This window comes from Tyto alba, unplaced genomic scaffold (assembly GCF_018691265.1).
Source record: "Tyto alba isolate M040663 unplaced genomic scaffold, T.alba_DEE_v4.0 Super-Scaffold_14, whole genome shotgun sequence".
NCBI classification, from domain to species: Eukaryota; Metazoa; Chordata; class Aves; order Strigiformes; family Tytonidae; genus Tyto; species Tyto alba.
The window spans coordinates 29,235,657-29,255,388 of record NW_024881276.1 but is presented as its reverse complement, the minus strand read 5'-3'; the positions used below and the strand labels follow the sequence as shown (position 1 = coordinate 29,255,388).

General features: G+C 46.4%; 2 protein-coding genes across 4 annotated transcripts in view; one reads left to right on the top strand and one right to left on the bottom strand.

The window, feature by feature from the left end:
* Positions 1 to 969: 969 nt before the first annotated feature.
* The window catches only part of SMIM11 (small integral membrane protein 11), a 35,141-nt gene continuing 16,378 nt past the window's right edge, over positions 970 to 19,732 (top strand). Inside the window, exons 1-4 of one of the 3 annotated variants that reach the window (XM_033011319.2) lie at positions 970 to 1,059; positions 5,013 to 5,128; positions 6,768 to 6,947; positions 13,531 to 14,215. In XM_033011319.2, coding sequence (XP_032867210.1) covers positions 5,108 to 5,128; positions 6,768 to 6,935 — 189 coding nt within the window. In that variant the 5' untranslated portion in view covers positions 970 to 1,059; positions 5,013 to 5,107 and the 3' untranslated portion in view covers positions 6,936 to 6,947; positions 13,531 to 14,215. Of the gene's footprint in view, positions 1,060 to 5,012; positions 5,129 to 6,767; positions 6,948 to 8,773; positions 9,677 to 13,530; positions 14,216 to 19,732 lie in introns of those variants that run through there. The other 2 variants (XM_033011316.2, XM_033011318.2) reach the window with 2 other exon arrangements.
* CUNH21orf140 (chromosome unknown C21orf140 homolog) lies at positions 14,322 to 18,807 on the bottom strand. Its single transcript, XM_033011242.2, is given in 5 exon segments — positions 14,322 to 16,876; positions 16,879 to 17,029; positions 17,031 to 17,348; positions 17,350 to 17,396; positions 18,672 to 18,807. Coding segments are annotated over 5 exon segments (876 nt in total). The 3' UTR covers positions 14,322 to 16,652.

The following is a 19,732-nucleotide window of genomic DNA, read 5'->3' as shown; positions in this document are numbered from 1 at the left end:
CGGGTTTGGGGCCGTGGCACCGCGGGTTTGGGGCCATGGCACGGCGGGTTTGGGGCTGTGGCGGGTTTGGGGCCGTGGCACGGCGGGTTTGGGGCTGTGGCGGGTTTGGGGCCGTGGCACCGCGGGTTTGGGGCCGTGGCACAGCGGGTTTTGGGCCGTGGCACCGCGGGTTTGGGGCTGTGACACCACGGGTTTGGGGCCGTGGCGGGTTTGGGGCCGTGGCACCGCGGGTTTGGGGCCGTGGCACCGCGGGTTTGGGGCCGTGGCCGCGCTGCCGTCCCTGCCCCGCCGGGCCCTGCCGCTGCCGCTCCTGGGAGATGTAGTTTGTCGCGCCCTCCCGCCCGCAGCCATGGCCGCCCCGTGAGGTAGGAGACGCGACTCCCGGGTCGCCCCTCAGCCCGCTTCTCGGCGCCGTGCGGGGGGCAGGCGGGCTGGCGGGGGCGGCGGGGCGAGCCGCCGGGCAGGCGCTCCCCGCGATGCCCTCGGACGAGGGTTTCAAAGCAGCCGGAGGCAGGCTGGCTGGCGGGAGGCCGCGGGCGGGCCTGGTGCGGCCGGCTGCCGGCGAGCTGCCGCCGGGCACGGTGCACGGCCGCCTGGCAGGGCGCTTTCCTGCGTGTCAGTCTGCCGAGTTTTGCTGTTTTCTTAAGAAAAAAAAAAAAAAAAAAAAAAACGAAGCAAATTAGTCAGAAGGAGGGAGCTGACGTTAGCGTTTCTTGAAAAAGTTTGGTTTCCTCAAGCGCGTGTGTGGGTTGCTGGCTGCGCTGGTGCCCAGGGCAGAGCTGGGCTGGGGGTGGAGGCGGGAAGGGCTGCCGGCCCCGCAGCCCCTCCTCGGGCAGGGTGGTGGCAGCAAGCGGGGCCCTGCAGCTTGCAGGGACCTCGGGACGTGGCTGAAATGATGTCCTGGGAGCCATGGTGGAACGGTCTGACGTGCCACTGATGGTTTTGGTTTTGATTTTGATCCAGGTACAGCAACATCTGCTCTGTTCTTGTTCTCCAGAGTTCGGAGCGTGTGAGGAGCTGTCAGGGGAATCACCAGTATTTTCATTTCTACTTCTTCAGGTATGAAGATCTTATATGGCTTTATGTTTTTGATGTTCCTTACATTGGTGTTAGTTTAGGAATATTTTTATCAGTGACACTAGAATAAACCGAGTGATTACACATGTCTTTTTATGCAGTGATGTCTTGACCCACCTGCATACAGAGGCTGTAAATGTGCACAGGTCTGAGTGCTTCTGACTTAAAATAACCGCTGCATCTTGTGGCAGTGGTTTGTGATGGATTGTTGGTGCAGCAGCTCTGGCTCACAGTTGCTTCCACTGTGTTTCTCTGCAGCCTTTGGGCTTTGCCATATTACTATGTTTTCCCATGACCCAGTAGTCTTTTGAGGAGGCTTGATTCTGTCTTGCAGGTGCTCAGCCTGATGCATGATGCAACAAGTCACATGGAGTGGTGGTTCCACCAGTGACTGTCCATGTGAGAAGCGTGCATTTTGCTTCCTGAAATACATGCAGTAAAGAAAGCAGCAACAAGAAACAGGTGGAGTGAAACCCCTTTCTAGCTCAGGACATACTCAGCCATCACTCCATTTTAAATGCAGTCAAATAACCCTTGTAGCTCACTGCTTTCTGAGGCCTTGTGGCTGGTGACTTTTATAGCTTTTCACAAAGTGAATAAAATGGAGTTGCTCAGAAATCCCCAGTAGACAATAACTGGAGTCCCATTTTGTTGAGTAGATGGAGTTATTGGCAGGCTGAGTGAGACGCTCGGCCAAGATAATTCAAGTGGGTTTGTGAGTATCCAGATGCCTGCATAGATGCTTTCTGGTGCGTGCAGGCCAGTCAATACTCTGCCGCTGTGTAAGCAAACAATGGCGTGAGCGGCTGGGCTGTGATGTGGCTGCTGCGGTGGACTGGAGCTGTAATTTGGTGGCTGAGAGACCTGGATTCAATTCTGTGCTCCACCACAGGCTTCCCATCTGACTGGGGCCCAACTCCTTAGTCTGTCTGGGATGGTCTGTGTTGCACAACACAGCGTTGCGCAGAGATCCTGGGGCTGGTATCGTCTAAAGTGTAGCTCTGGGACTTGGAGCAGCCCTCCCTGGGAGCTCTTTAGCTCTGCTGAGGACACAAGCCTCTAGGGCTGCATTGGTGACCCTGTCTGCCAGCTCTGCACCCAGACGACCTCACAGCATTTGGAGCTGACGGCGGATTGCTAGTACAGCGCTGAGGGGTGTAATATGGGCAGGCCCTCGCTTCCTTCCTCATCTTCAGTAGTCTGGTCTGCTTCATAGAGGAGGTTTGAGTGTAAGTAGGCTGGTGATTACGAGGTGCAATCCCAGTGAAAAAGGCCACTGATACGCATGAGGGAGATACCATTTTATCCCTACCCTGCACAGGAGGGTACATACAAGTATGTGGTGGATAGCTTATGGAGTGTCTGTCACAGAGCCTCTGGCAGAGCTTCAGGCAGAGCCTGGGGCTTCCTGTCTTTCTCATGTGGCTCAACACAAGACCTCCTTGCTTGTGAGTGAAGGTAATAGTGACCTTCTGTGGGGCCCAGTCTCCTTTCCCAGTAGCGCTGTGTTTGTTAAGGGAGCTTGCATTTTCCTGGGGAACGAACAATGCCTGACTGTAGATGTGTTCTGAACTCCTATCTGTGCCTTATCTGCCTCTGAAAGGCAAACATGAAACTTCAGATGTTTATTTGCCTTCATGCTTTTAAGATACCACAACCTTGAAAGTACAGTGTCTGAGCTTTTTGCTTTTGAATTGACAACCTCAGTGCTAACAAATGTAGCTTTTCAAATGTGAAGTGAATCCCGCCTTTTTCTCTCCTCTTCCTACTTCTCCCCGCCCCATGCCCCAGCTCCACCTATTTTTTTCTGTCCTGGGGTTTCAGTTGTATTTAATAGCATCTGGATCACAATGGAGACCGGGAGAGTCAAGAGATGAAATGGGGGAGAAGTGCTTGACCACTGGAGGCTGGTGGCACAGGAGGTGGGAATGCAACACAGAGAACCGTGGCTTCCCCACTCAGTGCCAACCACAAAAGACACTGTAAGCACAGACCATCAAAAGTGTCAGGTCTTGCAGGAAACGTGTTGGATCGAAACACCACTCTTGAGAACAAAGGGAGAATTCTTTCCTTACCATCCTTTGTGACTTCAGTGCAGCTACTCCTGGTGGATACACATTTCAGGCATATTCAGGCTCATGTTTCAGCAGAGGGGAAATGTTACAGAAGTGTTGTGCTGAATGCTTAAATAGTCAACTTGCAACCAAGAGCATTTGCAGGGATGCACGCTGTGATGCGCATTATACGCCGCTTTTTGCTGGTGGGACAGTACCCTGCAATCAGACCCCACAGATGGGCTTGCATAACATTTGCTGAGTCTAAACCTTTTTCTGTATGTAAAAAATTACTAAAACCCCATTTTCAGCATCATATGCCAGATGCTAGCCTGTCTTTGAATGGCTGAATTCTTGCATTTTTACAACATGTTGCAAAATTGATTCTGACTGAAACGCAGAATTTACAGCAATTTAGGAGAAGAGTGAAGACTTTGTCTGATGAAGCCCCCTCCCAAGTCAGCGTTCTAAGGACACCCCTGTCGGGCAGTACAGTCCATTCAGATCAGACCAGGTTTGTGTAACTTGGGTTTCACTGGGAAGCATGTAGCCATCCAAACCGTGCACTGACAACCAGATTCTGCTCTGATGTGAGATTTTTGCCATGACCATCTGGCAGGGGATTTCAAATCTTAATAGTTGCTGAAATTCAGGAGGAAACAGCAGAAGTTAAAATGCCTTTCTTTTTGGAGGTGTAACACTACTGACTCATTAGTTCACAGCTGCCCTGACTTTTTATCAACAGTAGAAAGGAGCTGCTCGACTCAGAATCAACACAGTAAATACTGAATGACAAAGAAGTTGGCCACACCACTGCTTCGGTACAGTTTGATCATGGTAACAGAGATCTCTGCTGGTGCCTCTCTGTGGGGAGCAGTCTCTGCAGGGTGAGGATTTTGCAGCTGGGGGAAGAGGAGCGAAGAGGACACCCTAGCAGGAGAAATAAGGGCAGCTATGAAGAAGCTGGCTGAGCAGCGCAGGAGCTGCAAGAACATTTACTTGACTCCTTGTTTCTGAAGAAAGGTCAGCAACAGCTATTGTGGCGTGGTGGTGATTTATTCAGCCCAGCTGCTGGTGAAGGTTTGGACTGAGCTGTAGGGCTTCCTCCTGCCTTTTGACAGTGTCTCTGTTGTTACACATACAGCAAACACCTCGAGGGAGTCGGACAGGGAAACGTCCTTAATTTGAAATCCAGCAGCTGAAAAGGTGTCAGCACTGGTGGAGCAGCAATAAGGGACCAGAGGTCACTGTTGTGGCCATGCGCTGCCGCCTTCAGCATCCCGTAGGGCATTTCTCAGCCCCGAAGTCCACCTCCAAAATGTATGTCAACCACCAAACATATGACTGGTTGATTTGCTTCTGTGTTATTAAGGGCTGTCTGGAGAATTTAATTTATTGGTAAATCAGAGAGAACTGGTAAATTATACTAGATACTAGGATTCATTAGGCATTCAGGCTCTGAACAGGGCAGGTGGGCTTAAAAACCACAAGACAGCTCTTCTAGGTACACTTCTGTTTGCTAGGTCTCAAACATCAGTGAGGTGGTGTGATACGCACACGTGTCAAGCTTTCGAAAGCAGCCAGCATTGTGTTTTCGTTTGGGCAGCTGCCGGGCTGTGCTGCGCGCGGTGGAAGCCCAGCCTCTGCTCCATGCAAGCGTGGCACCTGCCCAGGGCCTGTCAAACCCCTGTCCTTCAGCAGCACAGGCGTTGCTCCTGTCACTCAGCTCCAAAAAGGTCCATGTAGGTCGTTCCTGAACTGTGTGGCACTGGATAGGCTGCCAGGCGCTGTGCAGCAGATGAGCTTGTCAGAGAGGTGCAGGGTGGACGTACAGAGTAGAAACAGATTGGCTAATTCTTTTTTAATTTCCGTTTCTTCAAGATGTTGCTGCCCTGCTCTGTGCCTTTAGAAGTGTGACGCTCATTGGTGCTGGGCACAGCCTGCTGCAGGACGGGCAGTATCATCACGCAGCCAAGATGGTGGCATTTAACTGGAAGGTGAGGATGTTTCACATTCATAAAGCAGGGAATTTCTGCTCTTTCAACCAGATGCGTGTAAGATGTGGTTGGGTGGGTCCTGTGTTTAAAGGTGGTTTCCTTGCCTAGGTGAAGGTTGTTTAACCACCACACTCTCTGCACCTCAGGGACAGAGGACTCGTTGTTGTCCGTCCTTGCCATACGTGCTTGCATCTTGTGGGCTGGCCCCAGTAATTGCTGCTGGGGCCTCACACTCCAGACCTGAGCACAGGGCTGGTAGGGAGGCTCTGCCTCTGCTTGCCTCTGCTCCTCCTGGCTTTCCTCTTTCTGGGCTTTTCTTCAGCTGCTCGTTCCTCAGCTCTTTTTGCTACTGGAAGGTGCTTTCTCCACTATGTCTTTTAGTGTATTGGTGCCATAAACACTCTGCAGGGTACGTGTGTAAGGCACAGAAATGTTTGACCAAATACCTCAGCATTAACAATTTTAGCATGTTGGATCAAACCATTTATCGAGAAAGCAATGCTAACCCCAAGCCTTGCCTTTACCTTTCTTGTGTTGCAGAGCTGTGGTTTAAAGAGATTGCCACTTTCAATATGTGGGGAGATTGACAGAGGATGATGGTTTTTTGCAAAATTAGAGGGGAGTGGCCTGATCTCAAAGGTAATGTGCAGCTTGTAGAGATCAGCATTATAAAAGACCCCACTCGAGCCTCTGATTTGTGGACTTTAAGGGGACACACTAATGATGTATGGATATAAGGCTCTTTCTAAATTCTGTAGTTTGACAGTGACCAAACAGCTTTATGAGGTGCTGGAAGGCCTGCCACACTGGGAGGCTTGCCAAGGGGGAGCTGGCACTGTGAACCTACTGTGCATCCCTGAAGGACCAGACCGATCCTGCTGGCGAGGTGGCCCTTTGAAACAGTGGGCTGGGGAGTTCATGTATCCTTCTGGAATTGACATCTTTCACAGAGTGCTGGTGCCCCTCTCATTATATTTGTATTCTGAGTTCACAGTGTTAGCCATTTGCCTTTTATTTTCCACTCCACGTGCACTTACAGTAGCATGCTTTTATAGCATTGAAATATGTTATGCAGTTTCAGTGGTTCCAGGCATTGAGAACTCCTGAATCGTTGGAGGCTGTGGGTTTTTTACTTTTCTTCTGGTTTGAAGGCATTTATCTATACCTTCCAGATCTGGGGTATTTAATTGCAAAACTACCATGGATTAAAATTTCTAGGAGCACAGAAGTGTATTTGGAGATCACATCTGATAGCTGATATGCACGGATCCATCGCTCATGTGAGAATTGTCCATAAGTGTTTCCACTTTTATAATTATCCTAAGATACTCAGTTCTGCCCTTTTCCAGCTCCAGATTGTGCCAATCTTCCATTTGCAGTAAAGGAAGCAAAAGCCACAAAGTCACGTTCAGAGGGGCTTCATATACAAACTTCAGTGAACTTGTTTTTGTCCTTACCCCTAGATGTTGATCTGCCTAGTTTAAAGTTTCCTGCAGAAAAAATGAAGCATGAACAGAGGAGCATTACCATTGCTTTGATAATGCTGTTGCTGTAGGAAGCAGTATAGCATCCCTGTAGATTAATTTTTAATTGTTCAAGTGTTCCAGTAACTGCCTAAATATATTATTTTACATTTCAGGCTTTGGAGAATTTCCCATTGCTGATGTACATTTTGGCAGCTAAAACATTGATTCTTTGCTTAGCGTTTGCTGGAGTGAAAATGTACCAGAGCAAAAAAATTGAAGAAAAACTGAAGAGGCAACGTGAAGAGAAATTGAAAACAGAAGCAGAGAAGAAGGATGATTGAAGAGTCTTTCAGGTATAGAATTTATTTGACATCCGGGTGTTTGATAGTGGCATTGACATATTAATCCCATTATGTTTTGACTTGGATGCATTTGGATTGTGCAATTAGAATTATCACCATTATCTGACTTCTTGTAATATTTGTCTCCTGTGATGTTTCAGTGTATTTGCACACTCACATCATGCCCATTCTTTGTGGGAATTGCAGTTACCACCAGAAAACTTGGCAGCCATGACTTGTGATTTAGGAGATCTTACTACAGTATTCCTTCTCTGCTCTTAATCTCCCTGAATTTTTCTGCCCAACCAATTGCACAGGAAGTCCTGATGTGTAAAGAGATGGGTAAATTGGACAAAAAATGCATGAGAGGCATGCCAGACAGGATGATGCAATGAGACCTCTTGGCCTTAAGTCACATGATTAAGACAGAAAAGAATCATCCATTCCATATTAGTTAAATACATGACGAGCTGTAGGTAGTTTAGCTGGCAGCACCAATTCTCATTTCCTTTATGAAGGTTCTCTATCGGATGTTGAGACATATTTTATTGGACCGTCACACGTGCCATGGAACTTCCCAAGGTAACAGATATGCTGCAGGTTATACTGTGTAAGATCCACCATATATACCTCACTGAGAAAAATGGACATCTTTCTGCATAAGAGCAAAATGAACATTACAAAATTCCTTAAAGGTTTGGGTTTTCACTCCCCATGCGCTGAATTTCTTCCCTCTGTTTTCAAAATTTAAGCAATCATTGCCTTATCAGATCAAGCCCATTAGCAAAATGAGTACTGCCTAAGTGCTAAGATTATATTCCCTGACTTGTTTGGTATGTGATTTTTGTATCCATTCATTTCACATCTCTCTGTTCTGCAGCAAAATGGTAATTCTATTCCTGCCTGCCCTTTGTAAGCTCAGTGGGAGTTTGATGTAATGTTACTCTTTATTAAACTAAAAAACTTTCCCCTTTTCAGGTCATCACCTCACATATGAAGAGAGTTTCAGTTTTCAGAAATGTTTACTAGTTTTGATTTGAAACCTATTGCTGTTTTATTTTGTGCAACGAGAATTGGAAATTGTGACTAGAAACAGGGCTCTGGAAATAACCATGGGAACAAAGTGGTTTGTTCGCATAGAAAAAACAACAAAAACAAAGGTGTTTTTCAGTCTCCTGTTTACATCAGTTTGAGGACTTGTTTCTGGGCAGACTTGTGGCATTTTAAACTTTTATTTTAAATCAGTTTCACTAGCCACTGGAAAATGCTGTGAGAACACTTCTTTCCGTTTTTGCAGACTAAGTCAGAGTAAGTTACATGGAGTTTTATTGCGAAACAAATGAGAGATGGGCAGCCCTGCAAGTGGGCAAGCCTGCTACTTGGGATGAGGAGACCATACTGTGCTGTGTGTGCAGCGCTGCGGCCCAGGGAGCTCTGTCTGGCAGAGTCCATAGCCCAGGGGATTGCTGCACCAGGATAACGAGCTCATCTCACAAGGCCTCTGTGTCCAGCACGTGACGCTGACCTGGTTGAATGACTGGCCTTAAAGCATCTCTGATTCTGTGGAAAACACCCTTCTTGCCCAGTCACCCAGTGTTGCCCACCTGAGGCCCAGCCCTTCCTCAATTCTGCCATCTCTTGGGCTGTCAGCCATGTCTTTCTGTAATGGGCTTTCAGGAAGGGGTGAATTCTCCTACCCTAAAAATGTTCTCCAGTGTCAGCGCTGCAGAGCTGTGATTAGCTCCAATTGCAGCGCGCCGCATGGGCAGGCAGATTTAGCCCATGTGCTGCCAGCATATCGTGCCTGCTGTTCTCACTGCTGTTTCCCCACCCTGCAGATTTGCTGACACTTGGCAGCTTGCATTGGATTCCTTTCCTGGGAGAGCGAAGCCTTCCTGTAGATGAAGGATGTGTCAAAGGAATAAAACCCTCAAGAGTAACATTCACTTAAAATGTATCTCAACTTTTTATACATACAGCAAAATATCTAAGCCTCTATTTATGCAATAAAAAATCCTTTGTAAAAAAAAAAAAAAAAAAGTAATGGCCTTGGTTGCTGCTTACTCAAATTCTACAGCTAGAGCTGCAGGGGAGGCAGTTTTTAATGATTAGCTGCAAGGAGGCAGTTTTAAAGAGAAAAACACTGAATCCATCATGGGTCTGTACAAGGTTCATGGATAGACAGAAGGAAATTGGGAGGGCTCTGTGCAGCTTTGTCAGAGCAACTGCTTCCTGCAAGGGTGTAAATGTGAGACTTGTGGGCCCTTTGTTGAATCCAGATGAACAAAGAGAGGAGCTTTTCCAGGTAGGTCTTTCTCAAACCACTTTCTGCACCTAGAGTTGCCTTAGATTAGTACAAATCCCAGCGTCACCTTTGAGGAAATTTCATGCTAGGAATCTTGTTAAATTGCTCTGCACAGTATCTGAGAACTGTGTATGGCTTTCTATTTACTACTTGGCCTATGAAGCATAGAGGATTTTCATTACCATTGCTAGCTATTCCTGCATGTGCAGTAACGCCAAATCTTGGAGGATAAGCTAACTTGGTCATGGTAGGTTAATCAACAGCGTAGATTTTTTCCACAGGAATAAAGTCTTGGGCTTGTGTAGCAGTGACAACAGGTACATTTGCCTTCACGTTTCCCTTCATGTTTCCCTTCACGTTCCCCATATAAAGCACTTCCTAGATCCTTGTATCTTCTGGAAGTTAAGGTGAAGCTGAAATCAGACAGTGGAGCGGGGCAAGGAGGGGAGAGTTGGAGGGCCTTCGGAGAAGCCTTGGGAGTCCAGCAGGATGTGGGAGGCCTCGGGGATGGCTCGCTCCTGCCCTGTCCCTGCGACTGGGGGCTGAGGTGCCTGGGATGGTCACACCAGCTCAGCCTCTGCACTGCCTGGCTTGCCGGTGCTACCGGACTAAGCATGTGTGCTCTGATAACGGCTGGTGCTCCGGGAGCTCTCGCTGTGGTGGGGTTACTCACTGGAACCTGCAGTGAGTTTTAGAATCTCCCCATTTGTGCGGTCACCTTGGTGACTGGGGAATACGTGTACTGCAGAAACCCATTCCAGGGATAGAGCAATATCCTTGCTACAGCAGCCTCAGGGCTGTCAGGCTAGGGAATTCCTAGTGCCATTGTAAAACAGCAGTTTCCCTCTACAGCCTTTGCAGTTCCCTGTCTATGCAAAGGTGGAGTTGAATGGTAATTTAATTAAGTGGCTCTTCGGTGTTCAGTGAGAACAGACTCTGCTAACCACCTCCATTAAACAGCTATTGAGGGAAAGGCACTAAGGTACTTAGCTAAGCCACACACCCAAACCTTACCAGGAAATTATCAGGCCTATGGACTGTCTACCAGCTTCAGAAGGAAGCATTGTCTTCACTCCTTGCACTCACCAGTTGCCTTTGAATACTGGCCCCTATCTAGATTTTTTTATAGACTCTCAACCAAGAGTAGATTTTTCTAGACCAATAGTAATAATGAGCTGCTTTTTTTTTGTTGTTTTTTAAACTAAAAGCAGAAGTATTCTCTACTTCAATACAGTTGGTCTGTAATCAGGATCAGAGGTACACAATGTCCCTTTAAAGCAAGTCATTTAGCATCAAAGCAACTGTGCTCCAGTTGGGCACCATTTAGCACCCAAAGCAATCAAGACTGCCATTAAAATCTGGGGTCCCTACCTTGCCAAACATGTGCAAGAAGGGCATTAACACAAGGAGCCACTTTTCTGTCCCTGGCTTGAATGAGGGAGAAAGCAGCTGTGAGGAGTCTCCTCAGAAGTCCTCCGCAGCACTACCCTTTTGCCTCTACTGCCAAATCAGAAAACCTTTGCATGTGTAAGACTTCAAATCTGGTCCAACCTGGCTGCTTTTTTCCTTAACTTTGGAGTAGTGCTACAGCATAGATAACCCCTAGAGTTTGTGATGGGTGTCACAGCAGCCTGTTTCCAGAAGAGCTTCCAGAATAAGGAGAGATCTTCTCCATTCCCATACCTGAACCAGTCTCTGTTCTCTGACATGCCAGGGTGGAGTTTTAATCTGTGCTTTCACTGGGTAGGTTACAGCAGGTTTTTTTACCCTTGGGCATCCTATGTGCCACAGTTGCAGCCTTGAACAAGAAAATATGCTGACACTGGGGGGAGACAGAAGCTCAGATTTGTTTCAGTTTCTTGTTCAGAAACCAGCTGGGGACCTCGAAGTCTGGTTTCTGACTGAACAAAGTGTTATACGATTAGTCCTGGCAAGTTTAAAAGAGGAACAGAATTCAATTTGATCGAGTTTCTGCAAGTGAGAGGAGGCAGCAAGGATAGAGAGCCTTGACATGCTCAGAGCGTACGAATGTGCAGCCTGTTAGACAGCTGGGGATCTACACAGGGTCCTTTTGTAGATGTTCCCATCCCAGAAAGTGGGTCAGGTCACACTCTTCAGGTGCCTACAGAACTACAGAGTCTCTCCTCCCCTGTACCATAAAATCACACTTTTCAAAAAGAACATTCATGTTATATAGATGGGCAGCTTAGCCTTACACAGTACCTCACTTGAACAGATCTTTCACTGGCAGATGTTGTCATTGTCACCAGTGCAAAGTGTTGAAGACTGAGAAAATAAAAGGATTACTGGTTTTAAACTTCTAGTGTTTGCACCTTTAGGCTTTCTTTTACTGACTAAAAAAGCTGTGTGTTTTTAAACAAAAACTGAAATCCTGTGTAGTAATGAAGAAAGGAGCTGTTGGGATTTTTAAGTGAAAAAAAATAATTTCTAACAGGTTCTGAGATGAATTAAGTAGCTGCTGGAGTAGGGCTCTTCCCACCTGAAGATGCTCAGTGGCTCTGGGGTATCTGTGGTCCTTAAAGTGAAAAGTAAGTGAAGAAGCATTCAACAGGACCGTTTTCTCATTATTCATTTTAGACTTTGGCTGAAATGAACTCAGTTTGATTTTAGTACCGCTGAATGCTTTTAGTCTGAAGGCCACAAGACTTTTACCAGAAACACAACAGCACTGGTGCTGGAGGAAGGCAGAACTCCCTGAGCAGTGCCCCAGGGCAGGAGAGATTGCTCTCCAGCCATCGTGCTCCAAGTCAAGTCAGTGAGCTAAATATTTTTCAGCTTTTCGAAGAACACCACATGCAAACAACTATTTCCAACATTTCCTTCCTCAGTTTTTGTCTTGGGGATCAGCAATTCCAGCTTTTTTTTTCCTGCTCAATAAAGGCCCTGAAAATGTTCTGTCTGGGGTAGAGTCCTTCACGGTTCTTCTTGGTCGCAGCTCTAACCTGTGACACTCAGTCAACGTCTCTGCTTACCTGATGTCCACCCCCTGGCCTCAACTCTGGCTGAAGAGGAGCACTGCAGCAAACTCTTAAAGCATCCTTTCCAGCTCTGTCATGGGAGAAAGCAGTAGACTAAGCTAAAACAAACCTCACTTGTTTCAGCCTTCACCAGTTCTTCACAGTCTTTGCAAAATTGCTTCTGAAGATGCATCAACTTGTTGCATCCTCTCCCTATTTATTAACTCTCCTCACTTGAAGGAGTTGACCACCCCGTGATGGTCTCATGTCTGACATGCTCCTGATCACATGGAAAACGAAAAAATGTACAACCCACATGAGTGTGCGGAGACAGATCAGGCAAAATTTCTAAAACCTGAGCTTATGTTTCCTCCCCAGACATGTGCCAAAAGCCATTTTCAGATAGGCTGGCAGTAAGTGACTACCTGGTCTGGGGACTCAGAGGTGGCTGGATGTTTATACACAGCCCATGTCACTCCACAGTTTGGCTTTGGCTTTGGAATCTGAGTTGTCTTGGCTACTGGAACAAGCCCAGCATATCATCTAGACTCAGCTGGACCTTGATTGGCATATGTGCATACCAATCTCAGGGATAATCGGAGCACCAGCTGGCCCTTCTCCAGCTGATAACAGAAATACCTGGTAGTTGCCAGAACACTTATCCCCATAGCAATGGACTCCTCATATGTTCCTGTAGGGAAAAAGTTTGTTTGGGCACGAATAAGTGATTAGGCATGTATTCATGTGTATCTCCATATGGCATCAATTTCTCTCGCTTTGAATCTGATGAGAGAGCTATTGAAAATGTCTGTGTGTACCAGCATCAAAGGCTGCCTCACCAAGAGACTGTTTCCAGTCTATGCAAAGGCTCTTGAGATGGCTGTCACAGAGCAGAGAATGTATATAGGTGCTTCCTGTTGATCACTAGAAACACAGCATGTGTGACTATCATTTCTTATTAGTCTCTTTTTTCCCTGGACTTCCTCACATTAGTTGGTTTTGCTCTCCAGTGCCTCAGCTTCTAATGGTGTGGCACTTTCCCAGTCCTATGGCTCTTTTCATTTGCTGTGACTCATATTCCTCTGGCCTAAACTCAGGCTAATTTCCTGGCTTAGTGGTTCTCATCGATTTGAGGAGGCTTAGAGCTAGCCGACAAATGTCAGACACTGACAGTTAAGTGCAGTTTAAGTCATATAAATGAGTCTGGCCCTTACATGTATTTGTTTTCTAAACCAGTTTTCTTATTTTGCATTTCTTACATAGAACATTGTTCCTGTATCTACCCCTCTTTCTTCTCTGCGTTTCTCTCCAGAGCTCCTCGACATGGCCACTGCAGAAGGGAATGTCAAGGAACAAGTTCACTGAGACAGAAGCTGGGCTTTGAGCGATGGTGGTTGCCTTTCCCCTACCTGGCCAGCTTCCTCGCAGTTTCCAGGCATGGCACAAAATGGGCCCGACTCTGCCTGCTCAGTCACAGAGCTCACACCTTGTGTCCCATCATTACATCCCTGGCTTGGGACTCTGTAGGCTCTTGTCCCAAGTGCATTTGTCGCATCTGTACCCTGTGTTGCAGTATGCTATTAGGACAGAAGACTTGAAAATAGGGGAAAAAATGTGTTGAGCCATTCATTAGAGGCCTGCTTCATGAGCTGGAGGAAAATAAATGTTTTCTTCCCTGAAGACAAGGCTTAGAAAAGCATTTAGAAGTAATTAGTCAATGAGACATCATGAAAATTCAGGTGATTTGCATTCCAGCTAGTTTAGAGCAGAGGGACATCTGTTATAGCTTCTTCATCAACATATGCATTTGCATCTGCCTCTCCTCTTTATGCAAAGATACTTTAATCATTTTATTCTAGTGGTGCATTTCAGTCACATAGAGTTATGAGTGGGAGCAAAGAGATTTGCTTTGACATCCTGCAATGGTCAAGTGTACTGAGCCTCACTACAAGAGCTATTGCTAGCAAACCTAATAAAATAATAGGTATTTAAAAGCCTGCCAAGAAGATATTAGACTCATGTATGCTATTTCAAGTGCTCTTGAATAAGGTGCGTGCTATTTGGTAACATCCTCCTAGCTTGTTTAGTCATATGTTAAAGGAATTGCTTGTCATCCTAAATTACCAGTTGAGTCAGAACTGCATGAGCCATAATATTTTTCTTCAGTACAAAGGGTTACAACGTTTTGTAGAAAACATGGGTTGTAATTACCCTTATGCAGCAGCAAAGGAGGAGGGAGGAAGAAAGAAGAGGACTCATCTCAGAGGATTTTATATAAAATACCAAAGTTCATTCAATTTCAGACTTGGTTCTTTTTCCTGCGTCTATACACATTAAATAGGACTGGGTAGAAAAGTTTTCACCAGAGTGAAGGTGTTTAGTGAGGCTTTCCCAGCCCTTTACAGGAAAAGGACGTCTCTCCCTCACTCTCTGGGAGATGTGGCACCAAACACTTCTCTTTCCTCATGCTTGTTTCTGTGAAACCCTTCCTGGAGGCTTCACCCTTGTTTTACCAAAGAATACAAGCCAGGGAAGACTGATGAATTCCTGTGACACAGATTACTTCCTTTTGATACTTCCTCGTTGCTAAAATGGCTGGAAAGCAGGTGATTCTGCGCCTGTCCCCATGGACCCCACTGCAAATTCGGGGTGGCAGAAGACACACCCTACCAATGAAGAAGCATTGCAATGTGGCCCTAAACCTGCAGCTGCGCAAGCCACGGCAGCAGAGACCGGTAAGGCTGAGCTGCGGTGAGGCAGCAGCCCGGGACTCTGCTCCATTCAGGTTTGGTCTCGTTCTTCTTCCCCTGAATCCAGAACACAGCAGTGAAGTCATTGGGTTTGTGCTGATTTGACTGTAGCGCACTGTTACTTCTCCCTGTGTAGGACAGTGCAGCGTCATCGGGTGAAGGTAAACAGTCATTGGGAAAATGGGGTGTGCATCATTTGTTTCTTAAGAAAACCAAGCTACTGTGCAATTACTGCCTGTCCTTGTGGTAAAGAGGCACCAGACCTATTTCTTTCCTCATGCTGATTTCACACCACTTCATATTCATTGATAGTGGAGCAATTGCTGCTTCAAGCTAATGTGAAATTATGTCCAGGGCCCTGGTACCAGGACAATAAAAACTTTCCTGCCCCTTTCCATTCTCTCCCCCTTTTTCCCCATTCTTTCCTCCTTGCATTTGAAGCACCCAATTTTTCATTCTCTGCAGCATCCATACCTGTAAAAAATAAGCAGATTTTTGCTGATGAATATGAAGCTGAGAAAAGATGGTTATTTTTCTCTGTATATTCATATCTTGGCTCTAGAGAATTACATGCATGGATTCTTCTGAAGGTAGATGAGACTCCCTTTTTTAGGTATATCTCTGCCACACCAAATTACAATGCTCATTTAGATGGTTTCCGCACACAGGAGAAAAACTGCACAGATTTGCCTCAGTGTATTGAAATGTTTTAGTGAACCTGTGAATCGTCTCATAACTTATTTATGTTTTTATGGTCTTAGTTCTCTAGAAAGTACACAATAAACACATGCCCAGGAATGAGCAACACATAGAATGTAAATTGGGAGCCACTTTCTAAAACACGAGAAAATGTTCAGTGAACTTGAAAAAACTGCTAAGAAATACTACTCAGCATCACTCATAAATAATCTTTTGAGCTCAATTTCATGAGAAATCATTACATCTCAGTAATCAGTGTCACGGATAAAGAAAATCTCCAATTACGAGTGCTGTGTTTTATCCTGAGAGACTGAACTGTTCATGCTTTAAAGCCTGAACCAACTACTAAATGTTAGGCTTCAGAAAGGAACTTCCCTGTTAGAAAAATTTCTTTTACCTGTCAATTAAATGTTTACTGCAGACCACTGTTGGAAGCAAGGTACTCAGTGTAATGAACTACTGAGCTGGTATCAGATGTTAGTGCATATATGATGGGAAAATCCCATTAAGTTCTTCAGACTTCTTTAAGCCATGGACTCTGTCAGTCCTGGGCCAGCATGCTCCCTGCTCAGGAACAGATATCCCATTGGGTTCAAAGACAGGCTTGACTTTCAGAATTCATTTCACAGCCCAGTCTCTCTTGAAATTGAGGGCATTTACATCTGAGGCATAGTGTTGTGGCTCCCATAATGGAGGAATTTGTGCAGAAGGCTGGATAAACTGGATCCTAGGCACACTTTGGCCCATTTTTGTGGTAAGGCAAATTAACTGTCCCTTCCCGGTGCAAGCGTAGCTCATATAAATCTAGTCATGGAATATACCTAAAGTGAAACATTTGGATTTAAAGTATATCTTTTATTAATGCTATTAAGATGAGTTTTTTGGTTTACACACTTTGAAGGAAGGGGCTCGAAAGGGCTGGGATGGGGTAACTCACTCAACACCAATCAAAACACATTTGAAGCCTGACTGCAGGAATAACCATTTAAGAAAGTGTGTCAAGGTAGTAGCTCTCCCATCTCTTCACTCTGTTAATTGCTACCTTCCATTTGTTTGGGGTCATCTTCTCTATTCCTTTAACAATCGAGTCACTGAAGAGGATACACCTATAGGAGTGGGTCCTCTCAGTAGACCTCAGGGCAAAGTCCTTCCTGTTGTTTATAATAAACCATTTCAAAGCAGACCAGGTGATGTCCATAGGATAAAGATGTAAGATGAAGGCACAACAAGAAGCTCATGACCATTGGCTCTAGCACCTTCAGGGGAACACTCAGTGCTGGACGTGTAGATTGCTGGTGGAACTGGTGGCGGAGTTCCTGTCTCCATCTCCTTGCCATCTTTTGCCCCCACATGCATCAGCTGCATTTTTGTCCCTCATCATCATTACTCACTTCCTACAGGACATGGTCAGAGATTCACACAACTCCTGAAAGATACCATTCTGCTAATGGATGGGCAGATCACCTCTTAATAGTAGTTTGTAACTCCTTGTGTGAACAAGTATCCGTACCAGCCAGCACAGGCTGGCCTCCTCAGCCATTTTTTCTCCTGTTATAATACTTTCTGGAATATCTGTTTCTACTTGAAATACAGTGTTGAAACCGTTAAGCTGAAATGTCCTCAGAGCTCTTAAGTACTGCAGGCAGTGCCTCTTTGAAGCAGCATCAAAGCAGCCCTTTGCAAATTGTGTGCCTGAGGAGCAAATCTGTGAAGCGCTGTATGCTGGTGTCTCAAGGCTCATGAAGGATGCTCACAGAGCTCACCATGTGCCTGTTGCCCCAGCATTACTCCCAACCAGCATCAGCATCAGCAGGGGCTTCCAGGTGGCTGATCAAAAGGCATCTTGGAAAACAGTGGTCCCATCCAGCTGGGAAGGCTGCAACTGTGCAGCTAGCAGCTTCTGGCATCGGGGCGTTGCTCATCTTGAACATCGTGGTTCCTTCTCTCACAGCACTGGGTGGGTGCTTGGGCCCTGTGTACGTGTGCAGGCCAGCCAGGCACTGCTGAAAGGGGTCCAGAGGGATGGGGATGTGGAGGAAGGAGCTGCCCAGAGTCAGCATAGAGAGTGAGCCAGTGCCTGAACTTTGGGACCAGTGGTAGAAACTATTCCCTCCCTCCCTGGCAAGTATGTGGCCTCATGGAAAATACAGCCTTGAAATCCCCCCAGGTGGAGGAGGGGGCTGAACCCCCATTGGCTTGTTATGGGGGGAAGGAGGACCTCTGCGCCCTCATATGAGCCTCTGTGGTGGGCAGGCCCAATCCTGGCAGCGTTGCGAGGTGCTGCCTGATGCCCAACACTCAACAGCACAACAGCCTATGCAAGGTCCACCATGCTGAGCCTGCCCAGCTCCAGGCCTTAGAGGGGAAAGAAAGAAGTGATGCCTTGGACATTGCTTCAGGGTGAGGTATTTGTAGGAGTAATTTGGTTTCTAGAGTCCTCTTATGTTCCCACTTCGTGCACCCATTTCTCCATTTTGTGCTGGCCCGACTGATGAACCCTTGAGGGACCTGCATTGAGCCCAACACCAACACCACCACCCTGACCAAGGGTAAGCAACACCTTCAGAGAAATGGAAGGGATTATGGGGGAAAAAGAAAATTGCTCACATGCTCATGTGAACACACAGGCTGAAAGGAAGGTCAGAGCAGAAGGCTGCACAGGTACGACCCTGCTGCCATGGCAAGTCAAACAGGGGCACAGGAGCATGTGGCAAATTGAGGGTTGCAGCCAGCTTGGGGAGACGAGAACTGTCAGGGGAAGATGTGTGCAAGTGTCTGTGTGCATGTGTGTGTACAAGTGTGTGTGTGTGTTCACAAGTGCACCAAGGGCAACAAGTGTTAAGCTGGGGAAGGCTGCGGGGAGGCAGAAAGTAAAGACTATTTTGGCCAATCAGGTTTCTTACCTGTCCCTCCTCCTCCCTGAAGATGCACACACAGAATTTTACCGCAGGAACAAGGTTGTCAGTACAAGACTGTTAAATTGCTCTCACTTAGCTGTACCTACAAGGCTGGGAGTGAATGTTGGCAGCATCGTCAGCCTGCCAGATGGAGCTGAACAGCACAAATGTGTCAGTCCCTGATGACGGCACGCATTTCCTTGCCCACCTCTGAAATTGAGATACCCCCACAGTCCACGTCATCCCCTCTGGAACAGTTTTCCTTCCCCCTAGCACAGTGGGAAACTCTGTGAAGTCAAAAAATTTCTGAAAATTAACATGACCAGTGGAGTCTTAACTCAGCTGTTTGGATGCTCTCCTTGCTGAGGCAGATGAGGGATGGTGCACATCATGCTAGCAGCATCACATGGAGAGAAGTAGTCTGAAAATCTGATATAAGAAGGGTATACCCCCAGGATGAATCCTATATGGTTTGCTAGCCAGGTGCAAAAGGATGGCAGATTCAAACTATACACATAGAAAGAAAAATCTTTAAATATACAGTATATATTCATATGAGACTACAACATAAAATAATACTGACTCATCTTTATTAGCATTTCATGCTGTGGTATACCTTTCTCATTTAGTGTTAGCTTTGGTCCTTAATAAATGGAACATACTGATATACTGACATGAGTAGTCCTACTGAAGTTATTGGGTGCTTATTAGTTTTGAAAACTGCACATGTTTAGAGGACTGATTAGGGCCTGAGGTCCCCCAAAACGCTGATTTTGGGACCTCACTGTTCAAGAAATAGATGTAAAGTCTTGAAAGAACTACCTGTAAAGAAATCTTATTTTCTAATTCTTCTCAGTGCCTGTGACAAGCATCACACCCGTGACACCCACTGGAACTGCAAATAATATTCCCTGTTACCTAAACTGAAGGTGTTGTTTATTTGTCTCCTCTCTGGAGAGGATTTACTCAATTGTCCATGAGTTGGAGCATGCCATCTTTGAGACAGACACAAAGAAGGGCATGTCACTTTTGTTACTCTTGCTTTCAAGCTCCCTTCTGATTGAATGGATGCCTGTAGGAAACAAGGCATGGGAACAACATCCAGGCAGTGTCGCTGGGTACAAAAGTGAGGTAGGGCTTCCCATCTCCTTCCCCGACCTCTCCTCCC